General features: G+C 48.6%; 1 protein-coding gene across 1 annotated transcript in view; it reads left to right on the forward strand.

Moving 5' to 3' along the window:
• Positions 1–17,610, forward strand: part of COL22A1 (collagen type XXII alpha 1 chain) — a 236,758-nt gene that overhangs the window by 107,897 nt on the left and 111,251 nt on the right. The window contains exon 22 of the mRNA XM_069465956.1: positions 7,282–7,335. Coding sequence (XP_069322057.1) covers positions 7,282–7,335 — 54 coding nt within the window. The remainder of the gene's footprint in view (positions 1–7,281; positions 7,336–17,610) is intronic.

Here is a 17,610-nt window from a genome sequence, read left to right on the forward strand (position 1 = left end):
TGCTGCAGTTGCTTCTGAATCCAGAATGTTCCGGCAGGAGAACCAGCCCAACTCAAAACCACTGCAATGCTTTTCCAAAAAAATTGTCATGCCCTCATCCTCCACCTCAAATAGGCTGTCACTCTCATACCAGCCTATTTTAATTTTCTGCAAAAGACTTATCTGACATTTTTCTTATTTAGGAATTTGTTTATTTTTGTTTTCCCCACTAGAATGCAATACTGTGAGCACAAGAGCTTTTTTGGTCTTTATTCTTGTATCTGCTGTACCGAGAAGTATGTCTCACACCTCTAAAACATAGAAAATATATAAATATAATGTGAATAAGCATATAAAATATGCATAAATATATACTGGCCTTAATAAACATCTTGTAGGATTAGGGTGCAGGAGTGAATGAGTCACACTTGGATTCGGCTCTCTGGGCAGCAGACACAATTGTGTGGGGTGAGGTCAGCAACAGGACCCAGAACTGGTGCTCTAGTCACCCGGGTTCTGAACCTAGACAGGAAATGTCTAATTTTATTTTATTTATTTATTTATTTTTTTTTGAGACAGAGTCTCACTTTGTTGCCCAGGCTAGAGTGAGTGCCGTGGCGTCAGCCTAGCTCACAGCAACCTCAAACTCCTGAGCTCAAGGGATCCTCCTGTCTCAGCCTCCCGAGTAGTTGGGACTACAGGCATGCGCCACCATGCCCGGCTAATTTTTTCTGTATATATTTTTAGCTGTCCATATAATTTCTTTCTATTTTTAGTAGAGATGGGGTCTCGCTCTTGCTCAGGCTGGTCTCGAACTCCTGAGCTCAAACGATCCGCCCACCTCGGCCTCCCAGAGTGCTAGGATTACAGGCGTGAGCCACCGCGCCTGGCCGAAATGTCTAATTTTAAAGAGATTGTGGTCCCTTGTTATGTCTGTTCCTTGTTCTGTGGCCCAGCTGAAACAGCCTATATATCTTCTTTCCTTTTCTCTGGACAACAAAGGGGAAAAAAAGTGCTTTAAAAAAAATGTAGTGTTGTGAGATATTTCAACTTAATGTAAAATTTGGAATGTCCATACTATAGAATCATCGTGACAAAGGTATTCTTGAAACTGGCAGTGAGAAGTTTTATGTCCAGAAAGATGAAATGACCTTCTCAAGGTCACTTAGATCTTTGCCGTTGCTCTTCCTGAGAGCTGGTGGCAATCTCTTCGGGGTTTTTTTGATCATTTTCTCATTATCTTCTGGTTTCTATTCTCTCTCGTCAGCAGTTGAGAACAGAAGACGTGATCCTATCAGCTATGACACCCGCTTGTTACCAAAGCCGACAACATCCCCCGTATACCGCAGGCTGTTCTCAATCGTGGCAGTTGCTTTAAGAACACATTTTTAAAATGTGATCTGTCTTTACAGGCGTAGAACTGAGAGAAGGTAGAGAGGGAATGACATTGAGCGAACAGTCATTGCATAGCAGGCACTCACTAGGTAACGATCTGCAGTCACAGTTCTCTCTCAGTTCTCATAAGGGTCCTATGAGGTGTGGCAGTTTTAGTTGCATTCTACTAATGAGGAATCCAAGACTTCAAGGTGTAAACCAAATTACTGAGTGTCACTTTGGCTGTGAGTGGTGGGAGCAAGAATTAGCACTCAGGGCTGTCTGACTCCACATCTTGCACTGCCTATGCTTTAGTATGGTGCATGTGTGCAGGTGTGTGTGTGTGTGTGTGTGTGTGTGTGTGTGTGTCCACATACACATCTGAATTCTAAAGTGGAAGTTAGCACTCCTTGCTGTGGATGGCTTGACTAGCTCTAGGACCCTTAATAACTGACCGTGCCTGTCCTGTATGATGCCCTGGACACACATTGCATTCTCTGCCTTTCTCTGGGAGCTGAGGGTCTCACTATTGCTGAAGGCTATCAGGCCCAGCAACTCTGATTTCTAGTAGAGTTGGGGAAAGAAACACAGGCAGACCTTTTTCGGTGGAAACCTCAGGTTGAATTTGTTTTACTTTTTCATTTTTAAAGCGCCTTTTCTGCTCTACCAGATGGTAACAGCATAGTTTGGATCACAGGATACTGTTTGACTCATTCCATGGCATGGAGCCAGGGTTTATGCCAGGACACCCTAGGTTTTCCCTGCGCACCTGGTTTCAGCTCTGACCAGTAGAAAATAATCATGTTTGATGTTTGGGGCCTGGAGAACAGGGACTGAGCAAAAGACCATACGGCACATATTAGGATCAGTTGCACAAGCAATCCTTTTACCTGCTAATGGACCCTCAGATGGCTGTGTTAACTCATTCTGGCTGGGGAAGAATTGATGTTCTGAATTTATAGCTTCCCTCCTCTCTCTGGGCATTCAGGCAACCTTGGAAATGCCAGTTCCACTCAGCATCCTGGCATTGAGAATGGCTTGAAAAATCTGCCTTCATGATAAATTACAAACACTTACCCAGATATTGTGTTGGGTAGCAATTTAAAAGAGAAGAAAAGAAAACTGACAAGAAACAGGGCTATTGTTAGTGAAACAGCTCTTTATTGCTGCAAAACTTGTCTTTGCCAGCATTTCTTGAATCTTCACAGTGAGTTATGGGGCAAGAAGCAGAGATAACATAGCCGCTGCTGCATCTACCACTACTAGATCTACTATCACCATCACTACCAATACTGTTAGCACCACCACCACCACCGCCATCTCACTGTCACCATCAGCCACCATCACTACCACCACCACTATCACCATCATCACTGCCACCATCACCACCACCACCACCACCACCATCTTACCATCACTATCATCATCACCATCACCACCAACACCATCTTACCATCACCATCACCATCATTACCGCCACCATCACCACCACCATTACCATCACCACCACCACCACCATCTTACCATTACCATCACCACCATTACCACCACTATCACCATCACCATCACCACCACCACCATCACATCACCATCACCACCACCATCACCATCACTACACCACCATCACCATCACTACACCACCATCACCATCACTACACCACCATCACCATCACCACCACAACAACCATCATCACCACCACTATCATTATAACAATCACCATCACCACTACTGCCACCACTACCATTGTTACCAAGCACTTTGTGAATATCGTCTCATTTGCTCTCCATCGTACTGCTAGGAGGTAGGGATTTTGAAGCCTAATATGTTTGACACATAGTCTATCGCTCACTACAAGGAGACAAAAAGTGCCAGAATACTGCTGTTACCATTTCTTTTTTTTTTTTTTTTAATTTCATCTTGTTATGGGGGATACAGAATTTCAGGTTACATACGTTGCTCCTGTACCGCCTTTCCCCCCAAGCCAGAGCTCCAGGCGTGTCTGTTCCCCAGGTCGTGCGCATTGCACCCATCATGTAGGTATATATCCCTCCCTTCCCCACCCCCCCTTCCCGAGTCAGCACCTTTGAGTGCATTGTGCACCGTTTGGGGAGTGGTAACACTTGCTGTTACCATTTCTTTTTCATCATAGTCATCATCGTCTTCCTCCTAATTCTCTTCATTGTCTATTACAGTTGGGTGATGCTTCATTATGCCTTATAAATCACTTCCCCAAGTATTAAATTATTTCTTCTACTACTATCTTTTGAGATAATTACAATGATTATAACCTTCCATGTGGGAAAACTAAAATGCAGCAAGTTAAATGGCATGCCCTTCCCCATCTATCTTAGATTTAGAATTCTTTTCCTTACAATGTCACAGAGGAAAGGGATTAGGAGAATAACACAGAGGATTCCTTTGATTGCACTGACTGACCAAGTCCACTGTTACTGGGAGCTTTGTGCTCCACCCATGGCAATTACAACTCATTAGCTCTTGGGTGGCACCAGGGAATCTATATCTTAAATATGGTTTCTTTTCATTGTTTGGCTATTATTTCTCATTATTTCTTAGGCTTCATGAAAGAGGTGGCACTGGGCTGGAATGTGATTTTCACCAGTTGAGATGTGGAGGGAATATTACAGGTAGAGGCAGCAGCATGGGCAAAATCTCTGAGGCCAGAAGTCCTAAGCGGGTATTTGGGGCTGAGCTAAGTAGTCCATTTGAGTTCTTGCTTAGGGAATATGGTGTGAACACTGGACACATAGCCAAAAACGCAGAATGGAATCTCAGGGCTGGCAATCTCCAAATCAAACAGCTCTGGCATTATGTCTTTGAGATAACGAGGGGCTTCTGACTGTGTTAGAGGTGGGAAATGACTTGGACAGAGCTTTACTCACCATTTCAGAAGGATAACCTACTGGCACAGGTTGGCCAGGAGGGTCTGAAGAAAAGAGACTAGGCCAAGGGCCAGGGCTGGCTCCTCACCTGTGCCTGCAGGAAGGCAGGCAGCTCCAGGAGGCACCACGGTGGCTCAGGATGCTGGGGTGTGGAGGTGTTAACACAGGGGCAGGGGCTGGCTGGAGAGATGTGGCTCTGATGCTCCTCTGGATGACACTCCTTCATGGCTGTCCATAAAAGATTCTGCCTTGTTCGAGGCCGTGGCTGCCTTATAACACCATTATGATCACAAATTTCTGACACTTTTCTTGCTCTGGCATCTTGCCACCATCTTGGTTATTTTTTTCCCTCTTTACTTAAAACCTAACCCTTGCATGTTTCCTTCTGTAGCTGCTTTCCTTTGCATTTTTCTCTTGTTTACCACGTGGTTCCTACAGCCTCCTAGGTCTGCCCTTTCAGATCAAATCAATTCAACTTTCTTGGCACAGGAGCACCTCTTGAATCCATGCCTTTTACAAATCCCGTTATCATCCTAGGTGTGCATCTTCCTGAGCATTGGCAACATCCGTACATAACCACCCCCCACCACCAATTTGGCTGAGGAAGCAGAGAGAAACTGGGACCTCATGGCATCCTCACAATGGTGGTGGTGGCATCCGGGAGAGGGAGAGCGACGCCTCCTCTCCTGCCAACATCAGCATCTTAATGAATAATCCTGCTCAGTCACTGCCCAGACTTTTGCATCCCTTCTCCTCTTGGGTCCTTTCCTACCAGCCATTAAATGTTCCCAGTTCCCATTTCAGTCTTTCAGCAGAGCTGCTCTGCTGCTTTGGGTTCTGACCTTGAGGGAAATGGTTTATTCATCTTGTAAATAACCAGTGACTCTCTGTGGAACAGCCTGGGTGCAGTGGGAGGGGTGTCTGTCTAGATAGAAAACTAAGGTGTCTGGTTCCCCTTCCCTGAGGAAAGGGAGCTGGTGAAGCTCCGGTCTCCTGCGACGAGCTCCTGACATCGCATTAATCAGAGCAGGAGTGCGCAGATGCAGAGACCAAATGCCTCCAAGGCCTGGCTCTCTTCTGAGGGTATCTGTGATCACATTTTGAATTTTACCTGACGAGGATCAAGAAACTCATTCTGCCCTAGACCTCATCACACCCTCTAGCCTGATGAGTTCCAGCTCGAAGGGCTTCCAGAGATCCAGGGGCTTCTGACTCACTCTCTCTGCAAGTCAATAAGTCACAAAGTTGTGGCTTCCCTTCCTCCCAAGTGCCACTTTTCTCTAATTTTTCACTGCCATGCCCACTGCCACTGTCATGGGGACCACATCAATGTCAGAGGGACAATTTCTGCAGCCACAGATGTTTACTGAGTGTCCACCATGCGGCAGGTGCTGCTCTAAGCCCACAGACACAGCATCAAACAAAAACAGAGCCAGTCCCTGCTTCCAGGAGGCTTGTGTCCCAGAAGCGGTAAACAGGCAATAAGTAAACACAGACATCGCTGGTGCTTCTGGTGGTGGGTGACACAGAGGGAAACACAGCAGGGAGAGGGGACATGGTGGGGCAGAGGGGACATGGTGGGGCAGAGGAAATGCTATTCGGGTTTGTCTGGTCAAAGAAGACATTCAGAGAAGGGGGCATCTAAGCAAAGACCAGATTGAATTGAGGAATCGATCCCTGTGGATACCTGGGGAACAAGCATTCCAGGCAGAAGGAAAAGCCAACAGGAAGGCCTTGAGTTTGGAATGTATCTGGTGTGTTCAAGGTAGAGGAGGGAGGCCAGAGCAGGTGGAGGTGGGGACAGAGTTGGTGGAAATGGAAGGGGTGGAGGGCATGAGGTCACAGAGGGCAGGCTGGAGGCCGTTCAACTTTTGTGCTGGGTGAGCTGAGAAGCACCACAGTGTTTTGAGCAGAGGTGACATGCCTGATGCATGGTTTAATGATACAGTCCTGGCTGCTTGAGGGGAAAAGCACATAGCTGAGTGTGAAGGAGGGGGCTGTTTAGGAGGTCGCTGCAGTGGTCCAGGGTCTTCTTCCAGAGTAAATTAAGTGAGAGCAGTGTGGGGAGAACCAGAAAGAGAGTTTGCCACAAAATAGGTACTCAAAAAATACGGGTCTTATCCAAGATCGTGTTTTACTTTCAATTTCTGATTGCGGTGTTTTTATTTAATCAAGAAAACCACCAGGACATAAACAAAAATTCCTGCATTCCATCCTTCAGATAACCTCTATTATACAACATATGCCATTATCACATCGTACAAACTAGACTAACCACGCACCTCACCCCTAAAGAGGTGGATTTGGGGGGGTTTGGTGATGATGAGGTCACCCCACAAGATCACTCCACAAGATCGCTCTGCTGGGCATGGGGTATGCACTGCAGCACGGATTCTAACAGAAGAGTGGAAATGGCCCAATTCACCACCCTGTCCATGAGGAGGGGATTGTTCAAATGCATCACGTCTCATCCTTAGGGTGAAAACTGTAGCTGTGAAAGGACCAGAGAAACTCTCCATGTACCAAATAGGATGCAACCTAGATAAACTACGTGGAAAAAAGCAACGTTTGTTAACAGATTGAATGGCATGCTGCTGCAGTTTGTGAGGATGAAACGGAGGCAGAAGTGTGTGTGTGTGATTCTATGCTTATCAGTGCATAGAATCTCGGGAAAGATTAACCAACATCTGGTAAATTAGTTGCCTCTAAGGAAAGGAACTGAGTGGCTGAGAGTGGGATAAGAAGGAGATTTTTCTCAGGTCTACCTTTCTGTACCTTTTGAATCTGGGGCCATGTGTTAGTTACCAAAAACATCAAAGTCACAGAGCTGGGATCCCAGGCTGAGCCCCCCTGACCCCAGAACCGGAGCCCTTTCCTGCTCCAGGGCTGCTGCTCTTCAGAGCACTCCTGCGGGGACAGTTAATCAGGGAGCTACTGAGACCGGAATTTCTACCAGGACGTGTCACTGGGGTGGCTATGGGTCATGACTGCCTGCCTGTTGATTGTGGCTTCTTCTTTTGCACTCAGGGGAAGAAGGGTGACACGGGACCGCCTGGAATCCCTGGATTGCTGGGACCGCAGGTAACTACTGTCTTTTAAATTCTCTTCCACAGCAACAGCACTTTTTCTGATTAAATAAATGACCAGCTAGCAACTCTCAGGTTGGTAACTAGCATCCTGCTAGTCACCTCCTGAAAGCATTAAAAGGAATGATCGGTGGGTCATTTGTCTGTCCTCTCTGACTCCCTCCTTCCCCCTCCTTCTTGATGTGGAGGAGCTGCTGATATGGGCAGAATGGCCACTGTGTGCACTTCAGAGGGAATTTCAGTCTACAGGTGGGCCGGCACGTGATGACAAGAGTGATGGCACCAGTCTTACGAGAAAGGGAATTGGTGGGAGGTGGGGTGGGGACCCCAGGACGAGGTGGCCAGGAAACCTTCCAAGAGGAAGCTCCCCGCCCTTGACAGACAAGGCCCAGCCAGCCAGGCAGGGGCGGGCGAGGCGGGGCCTCCCTGGGGCACACAGTGTACGTGCAGGAATCTACCAGAGCTGGTGCAGCAGGAGCACCAGGCCCCCAAGCAGAGAGTGGTGGGAGAATGACTGGAGTGAGAATTGTGGGGGGGCCTGAAATTCCTGGGAGGCCTGAAAAATCAAAAAGAGCCCTCACTATCGTAGGGCCAGGATACCTCCATTCAGGTCTCAGTCTGTCTTCCAACACACTGGGTCAGGGGCCAAGTCCTTTCCCCTCTTTGAGCCTCAGTTTCCCCATCTGTAAAATGAGGGAGTTAGGCCCCAATCACAGGGGACTCTGTTCCCAGACGGGCACTGCTCTCCCTCCCTGGATTCCTGGTCTCTTCCTCCCGCTCCACCTCTCCTAACTCCTACGGGACTTTAAGGCTCAGCTCTGGCGTAGCTTCCTGGGCTGTTGCACTTCAGCCCAGCCTCCTGCTTTGACACGGTTCCAGATGTGCTGTCCCTGTGGATCCTGACGACCACTTGGCCAGATGGGCAGATGTAGGGTCCCTGTCCCCATGTCACGGATGAAGGGTGAGACTCCCAGATGCAGAGGGATCTGCTCAGGGCCACCCTCTGCTAAGTAGACACCTGGCTTCAACTCCAATCCCTCTCTCCCCAGGTGACCTTGGCCTTCAACTCTCTTAGTCCCCCTTATTTGTAAATACAGCATCACTGCACGACCCCCACAGGGTACCACAGTGTGGACAAAACGAGGAACTCCTGGAGACCCGTGCCTGGCACTTGCAGGAGTTCAGACTTCCTTCATTCTTCCTTGCCCCCCACATCAAAGTCCCAAGCCCTCCCATGGCCCAGCCCTCCCTGCAGATCAGTGCAAGTGTGTCATGCTGAAGCAGCGCCAGGGGACAATGTGCAGAGTGAGAGCCAGGGAGACGCAGGCCCAGATCCCAGCCCACACCACTTTCTGGCTGAGGGGTCTCGAATAAGCTACCCAATCCTTTGAACTTTGGTCTCATCATTTGTTAAAAAATAATAATAAAAATAAAAGGAGGGCAATATAAAAATAAAAAGAGGTTGACGAGAAGAACGGGACCATGACAGGAGATAATGAGGTCCCCAAAGAACAGGGAACACCAGGTAATCAAACGGTGGCTGTCCCTGTTCTGGACATGTTGGCAGCAAGCAGTGGGCACAGGTCGTTTCTGGGCTCTTCTGCCTGTTCCTCCCAGGGCTGCGGTAAAGCAGCCGGCTTCAGCATGGCCTGGGACTGGGCACCTCCACCTCCACCCCAGCCTCCCCAGGGTGGTGGTCGCCCATCTACTGTGCATTGGCAGGGAGGCACCCCCCTGGGAAACTGCCCACTGCACTTCAGAAGCCAATGTTTACAGTTGCTGACATCAAAGTGTTGCATGAATGATGGGCACCTTGGATGCAATCTGAGATTCATTTCTACACCTCTCATTTGGGTCGGGATACGGCAAGGAATAGGAATGTATGAGCCATCATAATTCACAGTTTTCTAAAGATTTCACATTGACTGTGGTACTTCACTGTTAATAATGAAAAATGGAATGGTTTTTGTCTTTGTTTTATGACCTTGCTTCCTAGTGAGCAAAGCTTGTATATTTTAAAATTCACTGTCAGTGTAGCTCTATCAAATTATTTTAAGCTACAATTTTTTTTCTACGACTCTTTGTTTGTTTCCCTGGAAAATATATTTCATTCTTTCATTTTTAACTTTGAAGTCATTTCCATTCAGAAAACCTTTACTGAATGCCAGACGTTGAGCTGGGTGCTGCAGATACAAATATTGCCAGGCTTTTCGTGACCAGGGTTTGCTAGTAATCATGCATCTTGATGTATTTGGGGAGCTCAGTGGTTCAGAATCAGGCAATATAGAGTTTGCATGTGTACCACCTGGTACCCTGGGCTGGATCTTATGCGATGGACTCACAGCTGTGCGTAGGCCAGCCACCCCTGAACTAGGAGGCCAGGTTCCTATAGCCCTCTGCCATTCCCTCTGCTTCATGCTTTCTGACATGCCCATGTGCCCACTGCTCCTGGGCTTGGCCCTGTTTTTTCCTGCTCACCATCCATGTATTTGTTCACTTGTTCATTCATTCATTGGTTTATTCATTCAATGGGTATTTGTACCCATGGTATACCAAATTTGACTCTGGAGATGTAAAATCTGAGTAGCTACAATGCATGCCCTGAGGATTCATACATTAGCAGGGCAGAGAGAGGAAGAAGGTGTTTTAATATGGGCCCTAAATTTTGGATTTATTCAGGAAATATGAGGCCAACAGATCAGAGGACAAAGGCCATTGAAAAGAGAGCTCGTTACTCACAGTTCCTGGAGAAGGGGGCATTCCATTCCTGCAGGGCTGCACAGGGCAGTGCCAGGGTCAATGTGGAGGTAGAAGGAGCGAGAAGACAAGGTGGGCATGAGCCTTTATCATGGTCTTCGAGGGCAAGAATGGGCGAGGTGGGGTCAGCAGCTGAGCAGGCACAGCCTTGGATAGTTTGAGTAATTTCAATAGGCTTTGGGCACTAGGGGTGATCTCTCATTGCCTGGTACCTGGTCCTGGGGTGCCTTAGGTCAGTGCGAGAGTGTCCTGTCCCAGACTGTAGGATCCTGACTGTCCGAGTCCATTTTGAGTTGTTGTAATTGAACTAATGGAGCGAGAACTCACTCATTACCACAAGGACTGCACCAGGCCATTCGTGAGGGATCTGCCCCCACAATCCAAAGACCTCTTGCTAGGCCCCACCTCCAATACTGGGACCACATTTCAACATGAGACTTGGAAGAGCCTAACAAACTGTAGCCAAACCTTAGCACTGATTAAAGGCAGTGGGAGAGGTATGGATTAGGGCCTGGCTGGTTTGCATATCATAGTCTTGCTCTCCAGAAAGTTGCTGCCATCTCTAGGAATTAGCTAACCCTAGGAGGGAAAGGCCCTCCTTGGCTCCACAAGACCTCAAGATGTCAAAGCATCATAAAACAAAAACACATAATTATATGGAAGGCGAATCCACTGAGCTGTTTTGGGAGAGGAGTCAGGGCTCGGCTAGATGGAGGCCCAGAGCAGGACTCATGTGCTGATATGGAAAATCAAGACCGATCCCACAGAGGCCGATTCCTGAAGGGGCAGTTGGAAAAGAGGAAAGGGAAACGTGCCTGTTTAGTTTCTGCTAGTGTCAGACACTCTCTTTAGTTTTCATATATAATTGCATCTATTCTTTATAACTGCCTGTGAGCAAAATATACTTACCCCCATTTAAAATCCAGAGAAACTGAGCTGAGATTTTAATTAGCTCCACATATTATGGGAAGAGCCAGTACTTCAGCCTCACAGTGTGCGAAGCCCCAGTGTGGGCTTTTGATGTCTCTTTTTTAAGATGAAAAATTCTACCTGCTGAAAAATTTTATAATAAATATATGCATCCTTGATAGCCTATGTGGTGACTCCTATATCCTGGCAGTCTTTTAGGAAAGATGAAAATCTCTGTTTAGTGTGGCCAAGTAGTTTTGCAAAGGCAGTCCTGCTTGGTGCTGTGCTTGGGACCAAGTCCCTTGAATTGGTGGGAACACAGGCAGGGGCCTGGGCCCAGGTGTAGAAACTTCCTGAGGTGTGCAGTCATTAGAGTTGTGCTAATTTATGCAAGTAATTTCCATGCATCTTCAAACTCCATCTAACTTCACAAATCTACTCCAATTGGAACTCGGTGGTTATTAGGAATAATTATTTGCCTTTTCTTTATTAATGATCATTAGATTAACTGGTTATTTATGTATCAACATTATAATTACTAATCATATTAAAAGTTGTTTAGTCACTGTAGTATTAGAGGTATCAAATATTTCATTAATAATTGGACTCATTGGTTAATTAATAAGCAGATTAGTAGTTTTCATTAGTAATAGCAAAATCAATCATATATTCTGTTAATAGCTCGATTGGCTAATTTGTTACTCTCATTCATATTTACATTAATTGGTTATTTAGATATTTTGTTAATGATTAAAAATGAAGAAAGAGAAGTGACATTTGTGAACTCCTCCCATGTTTTGGGGTAGTTCACACATCTTCTTTAATTCACATATAAAAATCTGAACGTTTTGTTGTAGTTGGGGAGATTAAGGCTCTGAGAGGTAAAGTCCATGGTCTAAATTCATTAACGTAGCATAAGGTCACCTAGGATTTGGCCAGATCATTCTAAACCAAAGCCCTGTTTATTCACATAAACTCCTGCCTGTCCACTGCTCGGCCCAAAGAATAACAACTTGCCCACAACACTTTGGAGAGTTTCTGACAGTGCTGGATCTCACATTTAAGCCTTGATATTTTTTAGCTCAATTTCTTTCTTGAAACCCTACTATCCTCATGTATAAAAGGATAATAATTAGTGGAATCTTTGGCTTTCCAAAAGGGTTTTGTTTTGGTGGGGTAGAAAGGAAGTGCAGGAGAGGAAAGGGGCTTCCTATTCCCTAGAAAACCCAAATGCTATTCAAGTGTATGTAGGGAAAAAAAAAAAAAAGTGAAAACAAGGTCAATGTTGCTTTTCTATGATTTTGCAACTGGTCTTCAAGTTTCATTTGGAAACTTACCTGTGAGGTAGCTCAAATGGCAGTTCTGTTTGGGGTATTGTTCAGCTTGATTTTCAAGAGGGGAAAAAAAAAAAGGGCATAAAATGAGGGTACTAATTAAAAAGTCAATCAAAGACCAAAGTAGTTTGTTCTAATCTCAACAGTAGTTGATGAGCTTCCCAGTAAGATCCCCAAGGCCATGGGAGATGCTCAAGTGTCATACATGTCATCTAAGAAATTTGTGACGATGTTCAGCCTCTGTTAGAGTATTCCCTTATCTGGAAAATGCCAATGACAGCATGGGTATACCAGCACTCTGTGTACATTCCCAGTGACCCCAGAGAAATGTCTCTCTCTCTCTGACTCTCTCCCTCCCTCTGTGTGTCTGTCTCTGTCTGTCTCTCAGGCCCTGCACACTCTCAAACTCAACACATCAAATCTGAACCCATCATCCCCCACAGGGTGGGGAACTGGATCTTTGAGTGTGGCCTTTTGACTAATTCCCAATTTTACTGAACAAATCCTTTTAATAAAGGGACAAGATCCCTTGTTGTGTGTTGTCCATGATCTGCAGAGGAAGACAGATGAGTAAAAGACAGGTTTCCATCTCCTCTGGTCCTTCAGATAATTGGGCACAAACCAACCATTGACTGACAATAAGAAAGCATAAGTTGTCCAGTGAAATACCTAGAGTCCCTTCCACACGTGGATGCCCAGCTCCCTCCCTGCCCTGGCCACTCGCTGGAGAACATCCTGTATCAGATGCTGCTGGGCTGTGTCCACAGTAAACACCACACATCACACAAAAGCCATGCATGGCCTGCGTGCAGCCTGGCCGGGCTGTCCAGAAGTCTCTTTGGGGCTACACAGCCCCGTCTCTCGGTCCCAGCCTGGGGCTGAGTGGTCATTTGGTGTCTGATCACTCACACCCATGTCCCCTCCTACCCTGGTCCTGACTGGTCCCCTCTCAGCTTCCATCCTCCCCAGAAAGGCCAAGGAGCTTCCGTCTCCTAACCCTGGAGCCAGAGAAGGTGTGCCCTGTCTGTTCTCCCTGGGCCATGCTGACTTAACCAGGTTGGCGTCAGCCCCCTTCTCCAGGGTCCTTCCCATGTGAGTTCTGATTTCTCCTCTCCTTGGGGCCTCCGTGGCTGCCTGGCCCACTGCAGAGGGAGAATCTGGGCCTTGGAGACTCGCACCGCTGGGTCTGAGGCTGGTCTTGTCCTTAGGATCAGGGTGGTCTTAGAGGAGTTTCCTCACTTTTCTCTCTCTGTGACTTGGTTTCCTCAGCTTTGATGTTGTATTAATTATTCAACTTGAGTCAAGAAATATTTATCAAGCATCTCCTTAACCCCATGATGGGCCAGTGTCATCGAGGAAACCAGAACAATAATGAAGCCCACGCCTGTGGGTCTGCGCCAGCCCAGCCTGAGCCTGTTGTCTTGCAGTAGTGTCCTGCTGTGTCTTCCCTGATATGCATGAGGGATGTAGGATTTGGAACCATCCTGTAGAGACCAGGAAACTGCACCTCAGTGAAGCTACGGAGCTTGGCCATAGCTAGGAAGTGGCCAAGAGACTTCAGTTTGCTCCCTGGAGTGTGAGGAGCTCTGCAGCCCCCAGCCCACCCCATCTGGATCCTGGGTACAGGGACTTGCACACAGGTGGGGAGGCAGGTGCTGTCAGGACATCACAGGGCAATATGGATAAAGACCTTGTATAATAAAATGCCAGCTATATATATAGTAGGTGCCTTAGAAAATTGAGTTTTCTCCCTTCCTTTTTGGGGAGTGCCCAGATATAATTGGCTGTCCCAGCCTGTGGGCTAAGGGCTGGTGCATCCCAGTCCTCCCAGGACGCTGCCTCTGCCCCATGGCCCTCCTCATGGCTGGCCCGAGGCTGTCTCAGAAAGGCTGTATCCTGAGGTCTGAGCTGTAGGAGCTGTCTGATAATGAGGGTGAGACCCGATGGAACCCATGTGGCAAGGCGGCTGCTGTGTTTCCAGTTTCTGTGGCCTCTTCCTGTTTCTCGGTGGCCTAAAGAAGGCAGAGCATGGCCAACACAGCAGGGACTGGTGGGTGGGCTGGCGAAGACTGTATCCTGACAGCTGTTCCCTCTTGCCACTGCCCCTACATGCATTGTAGCTGGAGTTGCAAGATGGTCCCCTGTATATTGGGAAGGAGGCTGGGAACAAATCACCTCCTCATTTTGTGATGGCTCCTAGAAGCGGTTTCTGGATTTTCTGACAGCTGGCTCCAGCTGCTTCTGGCTTCTCTCTGTTTCTCTCGCAATGGCTACCGCAGTTGTGAGGTTTAATTACTGCGTAGGATTTTACTCTCATTTCTGTGCATACAGCATCAAACAAGCAGGCAGTTATTAAACCTCTCCTGTGTACACAGCAGGGAAGCAGGTGCTGTGGTCTTACTGGGGAGGTAGACTCAGGGATCTTCAGACCTGCGTTTAAAGCTGTGAGTTCTAGTCCTCCTTCATGTGAAGAGAGTCTTTCAGGAGATGGAATCGTTCAAAGGCGGACGGGGCTGGAACAGGAGGGGTGAGACCGCACCCCGAGTCGGGACTGTGCAGACACTTGCCACGGGCAGGGGCTCGGCAGGAGTGCAGGGCCCGGGCGCTGCATCTGAATGCCAGCGTGCTCTAACATCAGGCAATTTTCCTCCAAGTCCCAGTTCCTTGTTACAGAGTGGGATGAACGAGACCTGCTTGCCATGACCATTGGGGGTCTCAAATGCAGTCAGTGCTTGAAGGTGGAGGTTAGGTGGCTGATTCCCTGCCCTGCTCCCGTGGTGCTAGTTTCTCCTCCCTCCCCTTGTTATGTTTGCATGATTTTCATTGCCGCTGCTGCTGGTGTGTGGAGGTAGGCTAATGACTAATTCCCACACCTGCTGGCTCATCAGAAAGCCACTGACCTCTGGGACCTGCCCTGACCTGTGGTCAGCCTCTGAGTCTAAACAAGGAGCCTGTGAACCTGTTTATGATGAGCTTTCTAGGTGCTTCTGCAGCAGGGGCCGCATATCTCTTCCCACTGGAGATGATGGCTGTGTGACCTCAGGTGGGGTCTTGACCCTCTCTGGGCCTCAGTATTCTTCATTGTCAATCAAGGAGGTTTAATTTCCACAGATGACCATTAAAGATCCATCAAATCTAACATGCTGTGAGACTCTAAAACCAGCAAACACGGCATGCCAGGGTGTTTGCAAGAGGTGAAGACGGCAGGGAGGCGAGGTCAGAGTGATGGCCAGGTCAGGAGCCTGGTGTCCTGGGATCCCTATTTTGAAAGAGCACAAAACACCCCAGGGGCCACGGCATAGCTGGGGATGGAAGGAGACAGGAAAACTAAATGCACCCAAATTGCTAGCAGAGGGAGGGCTGGGCCATTGGGGAGGGTCCTTGGATAAGCTCTATGGTGTAGGGAGTTCTGGGAGACCCTCGAAGATCATACTGGAGTCAAATTAGATTGCTGGAATGTGCCTCTGGAGTCGGGGGAGCTGATGGTGTCACTGCAGGGCTCTTGCTTTGGCAAGAGAGGGGAGCAGAGCCAGGCTGGAGCGGCCCCGTGTGCTTCACAAGGCTGAGCGCTCAGTGGGGTTAGGTGGAGTCTTCCTTGGGGCCTCCCTCAGCCCTCATCCATCAGGGAGGACCCAGATCGTACCGCCCAGGGCACCCTGCAGCCCTGCCTGGGCCCGCACTTGCTCCGGCTGTGAACAGATGATTCTGATGAGCGCAGATGCTACAGGACTGAGTGCGCTCCAGAGAAAATTAGGCCCAGATGCTGGGCAAAGTCCTATTTGGTTAACGGTCCCTTTCAATGCCTGTTTTGCTGCATCTGTGCCTCCAGAGGGCGCACAGGGAACAGTCCCCGGATGCAGCCTCCTGGGCCGCTTTTTAGTGTTTATCGCCCTCTCGCGGCCACGTGGTCGTATTTCTTCTGAACGCAGAGCTCAACTCAGGTGAGCACCCGCTGGCGGCCTGTCCCGGGCTGTGCCAGATGCAGAGGGAAGGAGCCAGCCGGGCCTGCCCTCCCGGGTCTGCGCGTCAGGGGAGCAGGTGTGCGGCCTTGAGCGTGAGGAGGGGGAGAGTCATTCCACCTGAGGAGGTGGAGAAGCTCTCGGAAAGGTGGCGACATCCGAGAAGGGAGGTGTGGTGTGGGGAGGCGGGGAGGGCGTGTCCGGAAGCCGCCTGAGCAAGCAGAAGTGTTCTGTGACCCCAGGATTGGGTGGAGCAGTGGCAGGCAGTGATGGAGGTGACGGAGGTTGTGAACACACCTGGAAGGACATTATCCCTTAGAAAACGGGAGGCCCGAAGCTTCTCCAGCTGTGGAGTAACTGGTTGCTCTAAAATGAGTGGTCCCTGGGTGGGGGATGTTGGGAACCTATAAATTCTCAGAACACCGAACCCGTGCTCCCTCCCTCCTGCCTCCTCCTGACTACAGCCACCTTTCTAAACACACGTGTGACCAACACGTGTCTTCCTAGGTGCCTTTAGTTCTTCCTAAGACTACATGGGAAGTCCCAAATCCTCACCCTGGCACAGGCCTCTGTCCTGGCCCTGGGCAGGCCCACACTGTCCCCAAACGGAACTACACCACAATACCTTGACTGGCAGCCTTCACGCGTGAGGCGCCCCTGCCTGTGTCTACCTGGCCAGTGGGTGATTTCCTGGGCTGTCTTAGGACTCAGGTACCTTCTCTGGCCCTTGGCTCCCTCCCTCCAGGTGCAGGGGGTCCCTCCCTGCTCTGTGCTTGTGGGTTTACTCAGGCCCTTCTCCTGTTCTAACGTCGTGACCTGTCTGGCTGCTTCTCCCCTGCCCACCTCTCACCCTCACCCAGGACCAAAGCTGTCCTACATTTCTGTTGACTGACAGTGGCTGCTTCTGTTCCTGGACATTGAGGGTGCCCCAAAGTATAAGTGCAGGTGATGGATGATTAAAATAACGCATGAATCTAGGTCTGGCAAGCAGCTGTCGTGACTGGTCTGCATAGAATCACCAGGAAAACGTTCACAAGTACAGGTGTGGGGCCCCACCCACCCCAGGCCCAGGCCTATGGAATCAGAGGGTCTGGGCTGAAACCCACACTATTCACCCCAGGTGATTCTGACACTGACGTCAGCTCCGGACCATGACTTGCGATTGGGAACCACTGTTCCAGGAGATCTTTGTTAAGGGGTCAGCCTGTCGTGTGTACGCATGCATGCACGAACATATGTGTTTACTTTAAATGTTCAAATATTTTAAATATATAGCAGAATAGATAATCCACAGACGGTTATATATCCAAA

This window comes from Eulemur rufifrons, chromosome 3 (assembly GCF_041146395.1).
Source record: "Eulemur rufifrons isolate Redbay chromosome 3, OSU_ERuf_1, whole genome shotgun sequence".
Taxonomy (NCBI): Eukaryota; Metazoa; Chordata; class Mammalia; order Primates; family Lemuridae; genus Eulemur; species Eulemur rufifrons.